The sequence below is a fragment of the Poecilia reticulata genome, linkage group LG8 (genome assembly GCF_000633615.1).
Source record: "Poecilia reticulata strain Guanapo linkage group LG8, Guppy_female_1.0+MT, whole genome shotgun sequence".
Classification (NCBI taxonomy): domain Eukaryota; kingdom Metazoa; phylum Chordata; class Actinopteri; order Cyprinodontiformes; family Poeciliidae; genus Poecilia; species Poecilia reticulata.
This window is the reverse complement of record NC_024338.1, coordinates 26,294,922-26,310,186: the sequence shown is the minus strand read 5'-3', so window position 1 is coordinate 26,310,186 and position 15,265 is coordinate 26,294,922. Positions and strand designations below refer to the sequence as shown.

General features: G+C 38.2%; 1 protein-coding gene across 2 annotated transcripts; it reads right to left on the bottom strand.

Annotated features, from left to right (window-relative positions):
- Positions 1 to 793: 793 nt before the first annotated feature.
- On the bottom strand, positions 794 to 14,403 carry kcnh4a (potassium voltage-gated channel, subfamily H (eag-related), member 4a). Of its 2 annotated transcripts, none has more exons than XM_017306418.1 (16): positions 13,791 to 14,403; positions 8,557 to 8,790; positions 8,305 to 8,436; positions 8,025 to 8,149; positions 7,547 to 7,799; positions 6,947 to 7,104; positions 6,246 to 6,453; positions 5,771 to 5,965; positions 5,490 to 5,689; positions 4,171 to 4,420; positions 3,856 to 4,070; positions 3,154 to 3,192; positions 2,293 to 2,645; positions 2,131 to 2,210; positions 1,791 to 1,867; positions 794 to 1,675 (listed from the first exon to the last, which is right to left on the bottom strand). In XM_017306418.1, the coding sequence occupies exons 1-16, from the start codon at positions 13,864 to 13,866 to the stop codon at positions 989 to 991; spliced, it is 3,282 nt and encodes a 1,093-aa protein (XP_017161907.1). In that variant the 5' UTR covers positions 13,867 to 14,403; the 3' UTR covers positions 794 to 988. The 2 variants fall into 2 exon arrangements, with proteins under 2 accessions (XP_017161907.1, XP_008415281.2); XM_008417059.2 differs by lacking the exon at positions 13,791 to 14,403 and adding an exon at positions 11,771 to 12,167.
- Between the last annotated feature and the right edge of the window lie 862 nt (positions 14,404 to 15,265).

Sequence of the window (15,265 nt, the reverse complement as noted above, 5' to 3'; positions counted from 1 at the left end):
TTCTAGCTATTCTGTTGGCAATGTGATTGTCCATTTCATGTGGGTCCATCTGCTGTAAAGATCTGCCTTTATAGAAGAACTTGATCATTTTATTAGATGAATTTCATAAATAAGGCCTTGTTGCTTCCTTACCACTAAAATCAACCCAAAGCAACACACGTGTACTTAGTTTTACCCTCAACTGTATTGACATTGTCATACAGTTGAGGGTATGATAATACCCTCAACTGGGTATTGAGGGTATTTTCTTTTTAACATAAACCGACATGGGGGGAGCGTTTGGATGTGGTGGAGCTCCTGTCCTAAAGTGCTGAGATGAGAAAACTGAAGAGTGCCTCCAGAACCTCTGCTCGGCCACAAATGGTTCATGTCATCTGCATGTTCATCATTTGCTTCAGTGATGTCGGGTAGTTTGTGATCCAAAGAGAAACAAACAACATGGTTTTCTATCAAATCAGTTTTTCCTGCTGTCATGAATGATAGTCTGTGCATTTTGTTTCTGTGACCACACAGAGGCGCTACATCTCTTTATCTAGCATTATTTCAAGGGCAAATTATGTCAGCTGCTGTGGAAACAGCAAATAATGCAGCTTTCACTGATGTCTTGCTGTGCAACTAATGAAATCATTAAAAACATTAATTATCTAATACTACATGTACAGTCTCTATTGCCATAGTTTTATTGATGTATCTAAATTTTCAGTCTCAAATTTTTAGGCATTACTTTATGCACAACAACTTGTAAAGAGTTATTTTACAAATAGATCATATTTGGCTGCAGCAGTTGGTAAATAGCAATTTATTATTTCGGAAAGAACAATCCTTTACCATTTAAAYAAACTTGTCATTTCGACAAAGTAACACAGACAGAAGTCATTATCRTTGTGAGTCTTCTGATACATTTTGACTCGCTCCRTAATTGTCTGTCCTGTTGTGGTAGAGTGATCCTCCACACTCTCTGTTTGAAATCTGCCCCAGCAAAGAACACTCATGGTCCCGCTGGGTCGTTTTGTCTCGTGGAGCTCTGCTGGCTCTTGTTGTGATCTGTGGACAGTGAAGCGCAAGGTCCTGAGGGTGCCAGAGAGCTGAAGGCTGTGCGATACCGTGCCTGTCCAGTGGGATTGCTCGGAGAATGAACTGGCGTCTGGGGATTGGTGAGGCTTTGTGAGTTGGTTAGAAAATTCAATGTAGGATGAGAGTGTCCACAATTTACTGGATTAGTGTTATTTTTAATAGGACTAGATGTATTGTAGACTCCTCGTTGGCTTTGACAAATCACTGGAAAGGTGCTGGGGCCTGAATCAATGCCGAGGAGGGATACAACTCTGTGATTGTAAGGGGAGTTTGGGGTGGCTCTGGGTGTTTGAAATGGACTGTATTGACTCTGCAGCCCATCAGCTGTTTTTCCATCTCTGTCAGAGCAGCATAGGTGCAAAGAGGCAGACACAGAGCTTGATGAAAGCAGCAACGTGGGAGTCCTGTTGTGGGACGGTATCCCACTGCAGTCCTGTGCATTTCCATATGAATCTAAAGGGATATGAGGCTGCCAGTTTTTACATCTTGTTACACCAGGAGGAGAGACATGATGAGGCATAGGCATATTTGACTGCAGAAAATGCATCATGTCATGGAGCTCCTTAGTCAGGTTGGATACTTCTTCATTTAAGTTGTTCACCTGCGAACAGAAAATAAAAGTTAAAGAGATGTCTCAGATGTTGATTAAAGCCCCATAATAAAACTATCAAGTATTGCATTTATAGGGGGAAACAAGATTTATGTTTGAATCTCACCTCTTTATTTAATTTGGTCATGTTCTGTTTCACTTCTTCTGTCTCAATTAGAAGGTTAGCATTCATTTGTAACTCTTCTAAAAAATATAAAAAAAGAAAATAGAGTTCATGTGATAACATTGTCTACGATATTTACTAGGTAAAATAATCTGAACATGTTAATTAATTACCTAACATGAACTAAGCAGTTTATGTATTGGGGGGAAAAAAATATCAAAACAAGAAATGAAATATGTAAAATATCTTACATCTTATGTAAATTCAGTTGATGAAGAATTTCAAACATTTTTTTTCATTAACTTGAAAAAAATTGTCAACATCTTAAAAAAAAAAATGTTACCTGACATATTAATCCTTGTCTTATCCTGCTCTATGTTGAACTGAAATGTGTGACTGTTGTCCTCAATCCCATCCACGACCCTGACAATGAAGCAAATGAATATCACATCATTGTAAAAAAGAGCAAAGTGCAAGCAAGTGCAAACAAGGTGGAAAAAGTCACCTGGGGCTCAGGTTAAGAGGACTAACACAAGGGAAGGATGGAAGCAGTAGCTTGGATGGCCGATGACTTAAACCGGATTCGTTTTTCAGACTGACAGAAGGTGACAGAGTGAGATCCTCCTTGGCAAAGGACTGAGGAGAGATGCTACAGCCTTGGTGTTGAGAAACAGGTGACCGACATGGGTGGAGCGTTTGGATGTGGTGGAGCTCCTGTCCTAAAGTGCTGAGACGAGAAAACTGAAGAGTGCCTCCAGAACCTTGTACTCTGCTCGGACACAAATGGTTCATGTCATCTGCATGTTCATCATTTGCTTCAGTGACGTCGGGTAGTTTGTGATCCAAAGAGACGTGATGCTGGAAGAGAGATCGAAAGCCAATGAAGTTAATTGCAAAGTTGTTTGAGGGATATGTTTGAGAACATGACATGTTCTTYATGTTATTATCAAAATGTTAACATGTTATCAATATTACATGTGATAATGTAATAGAATTACATTTTATTAACGTGTTATGAGATAAAGAACACATTACATTTTGCTGTTGAGCTTACTGTGTGTCCATTTGGCAAACATAAGCTAAAGCATGAATCTAAAATATTTAAAACACCCACATAAAATGACTATATCTGGTAGTCTCATTGTGATAAAATGTTACTTTATTTTTCTCTCTCTCTGGCCTCTGAAAGGTCAGAGAGAGAGAATACATGTATTTTTATTTACCTACTGACAATGGTAGTCATACACTGTATTAATGTGCCTTGTGTTTTTTCAGTTTTAATAAAAGAAACGCCTGACTCAGCTCTGTCTAAGTAAAGAGGAGGCATCTCAACGTCTAAGTAAAGAGGAGGCATCTCAACACGTACCAAAGACTGCCTGGGAGTCCATGTACATCTCTTTACTGCCTGCAGATAGAACAAACAAACAAACAAAAAACTAAGACATTTTTCCTTAATTTATAAAGTGTGATTATGCACAGTGAATATGTACACTCACCAATCACATTATTAGGCACATCTATTTCAGTTGGTTGTTAACATAAACAGTGAATCAGCCAATCATGAACAAGCCAATCATTCCAGTTAGGCTTTTAGAAGTTGCGGAAAAGATTTACTGAGGTTCAATGGAAGCAATTTGGACCCATTTGGACCTCATAGTAGAAAATTGTTTAAATATCGAGCCCTCCCAAATATTGTTGTGATGCATTCTTCATCCCACAATACTGAATCCATCCTTTGGTGGATACTTCTTGCAGAAAAAAGTAGCCACCATGTCACCAAACTCAAATCATCCCCTCGTGGTTTCTTGGTTACTGTACCATAATGATCTCTACAGCCGCCACCACATCTTAATCCATCAGAGCACCTTTGAGAGGTGGTGGAACAACAGATTCACATCACAGACACCTTCCTAGTGCTCGGTTGGGCCCCCCATTTGACTTCAGATCTGCCTTGTCTAAGCATATGTTCAACATGGTGTATCTGGTGAAGTAGCCAGTTAATTTCTTTTATAAGGTCAGTAAAATTGTTCAAATGAATTCTGTGGTACCATAAAATGATAAGTCTTACATGAGGCTCACTGCCCTCTCTCAGGTTGTAGGTAAGGTTGTGGTGGATGTCAGAGCTGAAGCGACTGCCGTACTCCGGATACAGCCTGAGGACCTCTCTTAAAGCCTTGACACTGATGTACTGCAAGTCACAGTAGGTGAGCGCCTTCACGTCTGCATTTGTCTTGATCACCTGATCGTGCTCTGGCAGGTCAGCCCCTATCAGGTCACCTTTGCCTGTAGCGATAGTCAGAGAGAGGAGTTGCAAAAAGATGCTGCTACTAGATGAAGATGTGAGTCAACAGCTGGAAGCGTTTCACACTTTGTGCACACTCACCCAGAATAGCTTGGACCATACCATCTTTCAAGACTTCAAGGGAACCGGAACAGACAAAATAATCGGCATGCAGGGCATCTCCATGGCGGATGAGGTACTCCCCCGGTGCACAGAAGGAAGTCTTGATGTGCAGGGAGAGAGAGCGTAGACACCCTCTGCTGGCTCTCTCAAACACAGGCAGCTGCAGGATGTCTTTGTTCAGATGCATGGCGATATCTGCTCGCAGTTCATCTGGGAAGTCATGAAGCAGCTGAGAGCGAATGAGAGAAAAAAAAAAAGAGACTTTTGTTATAAGTAAATCAGCATTCTGCAGTTCACCCTCAGGAATTAAGTTACTGACTAAGTTTTACTGTAAGCATATTATTTTGATATACACGATTTTAGCCAAGGATCAACATGAGCAAACAAGAAGGAGGTAAACAAAGATAACCTTAAAAAATGTGCCAATTTGTAATGGCTTCCCAATATCAAAGCATTTACAAATGAATTTTAAAACTCTATAGCGTGTTTTGGTTGCTTTTAGAATATTATGTAAAATATTATATTGTTTTACATAATGTAATGTAAAAATATATACATTTTAGTAATACAGGGACTTTAAACCATAAGAGCAATGTGACAATGAAATTTAAAGGCTTTAAAGGCATTGAATTGATGCTYTTCTGTTGTATTTTGCTATTTTATGAGCTACTAACAAAATAATATTTTATTACAAGGTTCTTCAAAAAAGAACTTTGTATTATTAAATATTTTAGACAACAGCCAACCTCTACTCAATAAACTTTGAAAAATGTATGTCTTTTGATTTTTAAATGCCACAAACCAGGTTTTAGATGTTGCTGCACTTTCATGATGTATCAAGCTGATACRAAAATACTTCCTGTTAAAACCAGTGGCTGCATCTATAGCTTTCAACTCTGAATTAATTATCCAGAGAGGTGATGGTGGGTGTGTTAATGAGTATTCTCCCCATTTCAGTTCTGGCAACTTCTTCAAAATGGATTCTAACATTGTYGTTGAAATTCTGACATCTACTCAAGGAAATGGAATAGGACTTCAGAGAATATAAAATGTCCCACATTTAAAAGGATTGTATGTCTGAAAGGAGAAACACCCACAGAGAATTTATTGTTCTGATTGATATGCCTCAAAATGCTGAAACTTAATTYRTGTTTCAATTACTGAACAAAAATGAACAAGTTATTTCATAAAAAATACATACAAGATCTAATTACGAGCACAATATTAATTTTACTAATAAGTCTTGTACCCTAGAAGAATTAATGTAAAGATATTTTTTTCCTTTGTTCCTCACTTACCTCATTTGTGTTTATGCCATTGTTGACTGACCATGTGGCTTGAAAATACTCCAGCATTCTCTGCTTCAGCTGCTGAGGGAGTCGATGCACACGGATGAAGTCTTTGAGGTCCTTCATGCGGGTGTGGTAGAGCGAGCGCCGTGAGTACATGCGCTGGATRATGGCCGTTACGTTACCAAAGACCACGGCGTGCATCAGAGCTGACGGTGGATGAAAYGGTAAAGGTGGGCTTAGAAAATTTAACCCATATGGAAAATTCCTGTTCATGGTTTTAAACTCACCACCAATCAGCATAATGCAAATGGAGAAGATTTTCTCTGCATCCGTGTTGGCACACACATTGCCAAAACCAACGCTGGTGAGGCTACTGAGAGTGAAGTAGAGGGCGGCAATGTAGGCGCTGGGGATGGAGGGTCCGCCTGTGGTTCTGTTGATRTAYGGTGTCTCCAGACGCTTACCCAAATCCTGAAGCCACCCTGATGGTATGGGTACATATTGTTAATCMCTCAGGAGGAAGAAAATWAAGTGTAASACTAACATTGTTCATGTTTTATTGATTTATTGTGCTTGAGCGGACARATATTTCGAATTGGTCAAATTGGTCATACAATCTGGACATTCTGTAACCTAGACTTCCTCTGGGCTAAGGAGGAAAGTCAGAGGCATTAAAGCATTAAGTCACGACTCAAGATGTTCAAACAACAAACAAGAAGTATCTTCTGATTAAAGGAGACTGTCGTGACTAGCTGAACTCACCTATATCCCAGGTAACARGATCACTACTTTCAATCTCCTTGCGTCCAATGATGTACCAGATGCAAGCCATCCAGTGAGCCAGCAGGGCAAACACAGACATGAGCAGTGTAAGGACCACTGCGCTGTACTGGGAGTAGCGATCCAGTTTTTGCAAGAGCCGAAGCAAGCGCAGCAGACGAACCGTCTTTAGAAGGTGCACCAGTGAGGTCTGAATGTGGGAAAACAAAACATGCATTAAAGGGTTCTACATTTTTCTGCTTTTTTATGTTTTAAGCTAAACAGATGATTTTGTTTGTTAGAAACTGGAAAAAGTTAATGAGAACATAAAACAGTGGGAAAAAGAAGAGTACCAAGAAAAATGGGCAAAATTTGAGGTATGGAAGTGGACAAACTTGTTGGCACTTGTTTTTCTGGCTTAACAATGCCAGAAAAATTCATTTCACTGACACAAACACCCAGAATTTGCTTATCTGTGCTGTGACTTTAACTTGGTCACATGAATATTAGATTGTGTTTTTGTGCAAGGGATAGCGAATGACCCATCTCAMTTTCCAAACATTTTCAGTGTGAGATTATGATGCAGACATAAAATATTGCTATATTTTAAAACTTTCCCAGGTATACCAAAAAAAAAAAGAAACTAGCCAAAAAATATTAAACAAAGAAACATGACATTCTTGGCATTATCGTGACCGTCTTACCACTGAGATGTTGAAAGCATAGAGAAGGTCAAATGGCAGGGCCGCAATCAGATCCACAAAGAACCAGGTAGTGAAGTAATGTAGGCAGATGGATCGGGTGTCATACACTACCTGACCTGACTGGCTGACGTATGTGGTGCGAAAATTCAGAATAATATCTGCAAAAGTTACAGAAACATAACATGAAACAGAGAGAAAATGCACAATGATTGAAGACTTGCTCCAGAGACTTGCATAGGAGGGAAATGCACGAGGTAGCGGGTGAGCTAATTTTGTACGACTGACTCTTTAAAGACAAACTTGTCAAGAGGTTGTGTGACAGACGTGTTATGGCACTTCCATTGAAGAAGAACTGGGACGAAGTGAGAGAAATCTAATTATGATTTATAACCTAGGGCAACATTGACGCTGAGTGGGTGAGAAATGGTGGGAGGTAGTCATGTGCCAGCCATCACCAAGGAAACAGCTGTGGTTTAAACTTACTGCTCTTGTCTTTTCCTAATGTTACTTGGGTTTCAATATGATGGTCAACAGGTTTGAAACGCTTAAACATTTTCTCCACTAAATCCAACATTTGAAGTCAATGCACAGAAATCGTACCAGCTATGAAGAGCATCTCCACAGCTATGTCACTCCATGTGGTGCTGCGAGTGACAAGTGAGAGACGATCGCCACCTTCGCTGTGACTGACAAAGCAGACGTTGAAAGGAACAGTGACAGCGACGTAGAAAGTTGCCAGCAGAATCAGCCAGTCCCACATGGCCTTGAAAATGCTGTAATGCAGCAGAATGAAACGGGACTTCTTCACAGAGGCCACCTTGTACTCAGGTACGCAGGGTTTCTGGAACATGCTCTGAAAATGCCACATGACACGACATCTTGAACTCCACATCTCTAATGCCCTCAATTACACTCAGAAAAATAAAAGTCATTCTATAAACAAGTTTAATCTGTACTGGGCTCTTGAGGAACAATGAAGAAAGTATTCAGAGCAACATTAAAATGTACATAAATTTTCTTAGTCTCTGGTTGTTTTCCATCATGTTGATGGAAAGTTGAGACAGAGTTCTGAACTCACATCGGTCAGTTTCCTCTTGCCTCTCTTTGTGAACAGGCTACTCAGGCAGTGCAGAACACTTCTCCCCCTGTCTTGAGTCCGAATAAAATATGATCGACTGCTTTTTCGTTTTTCTCGAGGGGCCTCTGAAAAATCAAAGACAACTGCAAAATTAGTTGGATTAGTCATTTCCATATAGTTTTAGGTAAAATCAAGCCAATGAAAAACCATGTTAACAATTTTAGAGATCATTTCGAATCACTGAGAACAGAGCTTCTAGAAGCATGCAGTAAGGGCTCACCGTCTTCATGAATGTAGTGATGGCTTTTCCCGTAAGATTCGCTGACATCCTTAAAGGATAGCAGAAACAGAACCACCTCGCCCTTCTCGTTTTTAATTGGAACAATATCCAGGAGACACCAGAACTGATTTCCTTTGAGTACCAAAGAGTTACAGAGAGATATTAGACAAAGACTAAAATGTTCACTTGATGGCTAAATATAAGTAGATGAACAATGACGTTAGCAGAAGAAACAGCATTTTTTTTTCTTACCATTTTTCCTGTAAAAGCAGATCTCTCCCTGATACTCCTGCTGACTCTCCAGAGCTTTGTGCACCTGCTCCATTACACCGTCACTGGTCTCTGCCCCATGAAGGAAGGTGCAGGTGCAGGTTTTTTGCATGACCTCCGTCCGAACAAAACCAGTCAGCTCACAAAAACCATCCGAACAATAGACGATCCGGTAATCATATCGACCCCTGGCGTTTCCCAGAAGAAAGTTGCTGTCTGTGAAAAAGTCAAAAAGACAAATGGCAGAGATTAGAGGTTGAAAAACAACATTAGAGCTCAACAGAAAGAGGAATTATTTCACCATTCCCTCTTTTAAAGCAGCAGCACAGATACTGCCAGACAACTTTTTTGGAAAAATATCACTGGTAAGAAAGACTAGATACCTGAAAGCTGTTCCTAGTTTTATGTTACGGCAAGCAATAGCACAGCTTGCCATCACAGGAAGACAGAAAAGTAGTTGTCTAAAGGTCTCATGCAGAAAAGCCAAAGGATGGCTTCTTGTAACTCTTTGAAGTTTTTTCTCCATTCATACATAACTGTCTTTATTGTGCTACGGCAAATGTAGAATGATGTGGGAATTTATTGTACTTCTCCTGACTGATACCTTTGCACAATAAGATTATGTAAGCTACTGCTCTAGAAGCCACTAATGCAAAGTCTGAACAAAAGAAGACAAAATGTTCCTATTTAATTAAATATATTATTCAAAATAATATCAGAATAATAGTACCAGTATTAATTTCCACTACCTTTTAATTGTTATGCCAAATATTGTTTTTCTCTACAGCCTAACAATGAGCTAGAGAAGCTTGTACTGAAATGTTTGTAAGAGCAATTTATATTGATTTAATACACCAGCTGGTGATTAATATTTGAAAAGCATTATGGAAGAAATTGTTAGTGATAATCTGTTCTTAATTCAATAAAGCACACTAATAGGTACATGTCTCCTTTCTATTTCTGTACAAATAATGAGTAAGGCGTCCYTTTTCAGGTGAGGCTTTGAATATAAGCTAACAGCATTTTTAAACCTTCTTTGTTWGCTGAAGAAAACTTTTAAACAATARCGTAGCTCCAAGGACAGCATGGAACAAATGCTGGCTTGAATGTCAGAGATTTGTATTCTTCTGCTGAAAACAAAGCAGACAGTTCACTCRTCATTCAATGGCMTAATTGTRTATGTTTATCTAAGAAATAATACATCAAGGAAGGTAAAAATCTTTCACATATTTCTAATTGGCTGTTGCGTTCAGCGYGCTTGCCTGATTCAATTTGTGTCCCAGAACTAAATTCTTGTAAAACTGCACAATTGCCATATGTTTTTCTTCTTTTCTCGCTCAGAAATCCCCATGGCAACACAAAACCAGAAAGATCTTGTATTAGCTTTATGACTTCATCTCCACATACTTTAGTGAAAACATCTACACATCTAGCAGCACGCATCCTTTGCWTTATTTCACTGTGGAAAAGTAACTTTAAAAAATTGTTAATTTGTAATTATCTTCAAWTTAAATCTGTGTGCTTTTAATAACCTTTACTTTCTTCCTTTGCCTACAGTCAGAAATTCAAAGATTCTTTGAAGTAAAATGTATAAGTATCATCCAGAAKATTATCTCTTTGATTAAAACTGCCCTTTTCCCCTCCGCTGAACAGATTAATTAATAATGTTGACAGCAAAAATGCAAAACCGAAATCTGAGTGGCGTTGAGTTGTGGTCAACAAAGAGCCTTTCCAATTCTTTAAAATGACGATTTAGGAACGCACCTCGCATGTTAACCACTGGCACCAGCTCCTGTAGCCCAGCAAAGATTAAGGTGTGAAAATKATGAAATACAGAATCAGGTCAGGAAGGAGTGTCCATGAAGAATCAGATATCAATGACAGAAGCTGAAAAAGTTAATTCAAACATCAGTTCTGTTTTCTACATTTTGTGGTGGTGGGTGATCTGATTAATAATTTAGGTGAGTTTCCAACTTTCAAAAAGGTTCACTGAGCAAGACCTCAGATGATATCTGATGAGCTCCCCACCACTACATAATTCATTTTAATCAATCTCCCTGGTTTCATAACAGGATCATGTGGATAGTGTCTCCATTCCTGTTTGCTAGGCGTTTTCAATGGCYGCTGCTCACGTTTCAGTCAAGACAAGTTCAAGATGATTCATAGACTTGGCCGTGTTTGTTGCTGAAGCTCTTTCTAATCTAATGAACTGACAGCTGATGCTGAAAACTGACTGGCCCCTTGAACGGTCACTGTCACAAATGTCTGTTGGTTGGACAAATGCAAGATTATTATGTTACTTGATGGAGATCAACAGGTTTTGTCCAGTAAATCTAAAACAAAGCATCTGTTTTGAACCACATGAGCCATAAAATGTACATCGTTTCATCCGTTTTCCTGCCTTTAGCTTGTWAGGTAAAGGGAGAAATTGTATTTTGCAAAACGCCGTTTTCTTTTACTATTCCMCACTTTTACATTAAGTTGTGTTCATGTACTGGAATGGACACTTAAAATTAAGAGTGTTTTTTTTCTGTATTCCTATTATCTATACTCTAAAAGTAAAAAGGACAATTCACTCAAAGATAGCTGGATTTGTGATGACTAATTGTGCTACTGCCACTTACCATGAATATTTTGTATACAAGACTTTTAATATGTTATCTTGGTTAAATAAAGGTTTATATTGATATTAAGATTGAGTTACCTAACCCAAAAATAAATTAATAAATCTTTTTAGCATTKCATATACATGTAGAGTACTGCATGTTCTTTTTTATGTTGGCCTTTTATGTTTAAGCATTCCTGAAAAGAAAGGATACTTATTTTTATCCAGGTGGAAACAAYCACAGCATTTTTCACARATTAAGTTGTGAATTWTTTTTTWTTTTWTTTTTTTTACAGATTTGTCCAAAAGAAATCCTTAAAAAATAATTTCACATTTATGTTATTGGTTTAAAAATAAAAGGATTTCACCAATGACAATACACATTTTGTATGTTAATGTGCTTCACAATCTAGCAAACAAAACAAGTATTTCTGCATAGAGCAGAAATACTCTGTTCTGCTCTACGTGGAACTGAGTATTTTGTCCCACAAACCTGATTTGGGCTAACAAATGAGACACTGGGCTATTCTTGATCAGTGTTTGATAAAAAAAAAAAAAAAAAAGGTAAAACATCTTTTTTAAAGTACTTACGGGTTCCATCGAAGTGGTTTGCAATGCTGTCCAAAAAGGTATTCTGTGGAGCAAGGAGGCCCTTCATCACAGGCATCTTTAGCTTTTAAAAGGAGACTTTCAGCTTCTAGTAGTTTGTCACTAATCCATAAGAGCTGAAGTGCTGCGCCTTGGTATAAAGTTCTTTTGTTGGATGCAGAAATCAAAAGCAGAGATTTTCAGATAAGCCTGATCTGTTTTGAGAAGATGAGGATAGTTGCTGTTCTCCCAAAGGTTTTCTCCCAGAACTGAATCARGATTTTTCAGGTTCAGCTGCACATTGCTCAGTGTTGTCATATCCTCAACTGTTCTGTCAGTCTCGACTCCACAAAGCATAGTTCCTGCCATCTCTGAGTCCCCTCCCATCATGGGAGCCTCAGTCATTTCTCCACTCCACACACCGTGAGCTCANAAGATTATCTCTTTGATTAAAACTGCCCTTTTCCCCTCCGCTGAACAGATTAATTAATAATGTTGACAGCAAAAATGCAAAACCGAAATCTGAGTCGCGTTGAGTTGTGGTCAACAAAGAGCCTTTCCAATTCTTTAAAATGACGATTTAGGAACGCACCTCGCATGTTAACCACTGGCACCAGCTCCTGTAGCCCAGCAAAGATTAAGGTGTGAAAATGATGAAATACAGAATCAGGTCAGGAAGGAGTGTCCATGAAGAATCAGATATCAATGACAGAAGCTGAAAAAGTTAATTCAAACATCAGTTCTGTTTTCTACATTTTGTGGTGGTGGGTGATCTGATTAATAATTTAGGTGAGTTTCCAACTTTCAAAAAGGTTCACTGAGCAAGACCTCAGATGATATCTGATGAGCTCCCCACCACTACATAATTCATTTTAATCAATCTCCCTGGTTTCATAACAGGATCATGTGGATAGTGTCTCCATTCCTGTTTGCTAGGCGTTTTCAATGGCYGCTGCTCACGTTTCAGTCAAGACAAGTTCAAGATGATTCATAGACTTGGCCGTGTTTGTTGCTGAAGCTCTTTCTAATCTAATGAACTGACAGCTGATGCTGAAAACTGACTGGCCCCTTGAACGGTCACTGTCACAAATGTCTGTTGGTTGGACAAATGCAAGATTATTATGTTACTTGATGGAGATCAACAGGTTTTGTCCAGTAAATCTAAAACAAAGCATCTGTTTTGAACCACATGAGCCATAAAATGTACATCGTTTCATCCGTTTTCCTGCCTTTAGCTTGTWAGGTAAAGGGAGAAATTGTATTTTGCAAAACGCCGTTTTCTTTTACTATTCCMCACTTTTACATTAAGTTGTGTTCATGTACTGGAATGGACACTTAAAATTAAGAGTGTTTTTTTTCTGTATTCCTATTATCTATACTCTAAAAGTAAAAAGGACAATTCACTCAAAGATAGCTGGATTTGTGATGACTAATTGTGCTACTGCCACTTACCATGAATATTTTGTATACAAGACTTTTAATATGTTATCTTGGTTAAATAAAGGTTTATATTGATATTAAGATTGAGTTACCTAACCCAAAAATAAATTAATAAATCTTTTTAGCATTKCATATACATGTAGAGTACTGCATGTTCTTTTTTATGTTGGCCTTTTATGTTTAAGCATTCCTGAAAAGAAAGGATACTTATTTTTATCCAGGTGGAAACAAYCACAGCATTTTTCACARATTAAGTTGTGAATTWTTTTTTWTTTTWTTTTTTTTACAGATTTGTCCAAAAGAAATCCTTAAAAAATAATTTCACATTTATGTTATTGGTTTAAAAATAAAAGGATTTCACCAATGACAATACACATTTTGTATGTTAATGTGCTTCACAATCTAGCAAACAAAACAAGTATTTCTGCATAGAGCAGAAATACTCTGTTCTGCTCTACGTGGAACTGAGTATTTTGYCCCACAAACCTGATTTGGGCTAACAAATGAGACACTGGGCTATTCTTGATCAGTGTTTGATAAAAAAAAAAAAAAAAAGGTAAAACATCTTTTTTAAAGTACTTACGGGTTCCATCGAAGTGGTTTGCAATGCTGTCCAAAAAGGTATTCTGTGGAGCAAGGAGGCCCTTCATCACAGGCATCTTTAGCTTTTAAAAGGAGACTTTCAGCTTCTAGTAGTTTGTCACTAATCCATAAGAGCTGAAGTGCTGCGCCTTGGTATAAAGTTCTTTTGTTGGATGCAGAAATCAAAAGCAGAGATTTTCAGATAAGCCTGATCTGTTTTGAGAAGATGAGGATAGTTGCTGTTCTCCCAAAGGTTTTCTCCCAGAACTGAATCAAGATTTTTCAGGTTCAGCTGCACATTGCTCAGTGTTGCCATATCCTCAACTGTTCTGTCAGTCTCGACTCCACAAAGCATAGTTCCTGCCATCTCTGAGTCCCCTCCCATCATGGGAGCCTCAGTCATTTCTCCACTCCACACACCGTGAGCTCATTGCACATCTCTTTCCTTCTCTAAAAAAAACCCCCCTTGTCTCCTCCTACTTATCTTTCCTCAAAGGAGTTAACAGAAATTAGCTTCATTCTCCTGATCTTCCAGTTTTCTCACCTTYACATTGATTCCTGTCACGAGCTCCTCACTGAGATGTAAAAAGAGACTTCTCAATGCTTTTCTCTTCAGCTCATCAAATAATTGTACTTGTGCAGCGTAAAACCACTAGGTCAGAGCTCCATCTYGAGCTGCTGGTTGCTGTGGATACTCTGAAACACAGAAAGTAATGAGACTTTTTCTGAGTCGCCACAGGGAATCTTTCCTCCCATGTGTTTGACCAGATAGGCATGCACAATTAAAGAAAGTAAAAAAAAAAAAAAAAGCAGTCAGGTCACTTTCTGTAACAGAAATAAATGTTTACAGCTAAAATAATTCATTTTCAGCTAGTTGAAGGATTCTGCAGTCTCCATTACAATTTCTATGGCACACCCACGCACCGCACAGAAAAGTAGAGTCTATAAGTACATGAACACAGGTAAGTACATCCTTGAGAACATTTTTGTAAAAAACTACAGTCTGGCCTACAGTTTCTATTAAATCTACTCTGAAACATGTCTTTGGCCACTGCACTTCTGGTTTTATTGTTTYTTTCCTTTTATAGCCCCATGTTGTTTAATATAGTCTTTAATGTGTTGTTCCTCTTCTTAATCTTCACTCTCTGTATTTTATATGGTCCACAGGAGAAACAAGAGAAAAACAACCTTCTTCTGCAAGGATGAGAAATAATTAAAAAAAATTAAATAAAGATTTCCTGGTATACTCAAAATCGTAGTTCAGTGAATGATAAATAGTCATTTTCTATCTGCACCGTATAAGTGGCTCTTGCGAACCAACATATTGACAAGTTATTTTTTGTTTTCAATACTTTATTAAAGACAATGTCATCAGCTTTAAACTTCAAATTACGTCACCACAGATTTCTTAATCTCTATGACATTTTTTTTTCGAAAAGACATTTTAAAGAACATCATTTGATTGTTTTCCATTTT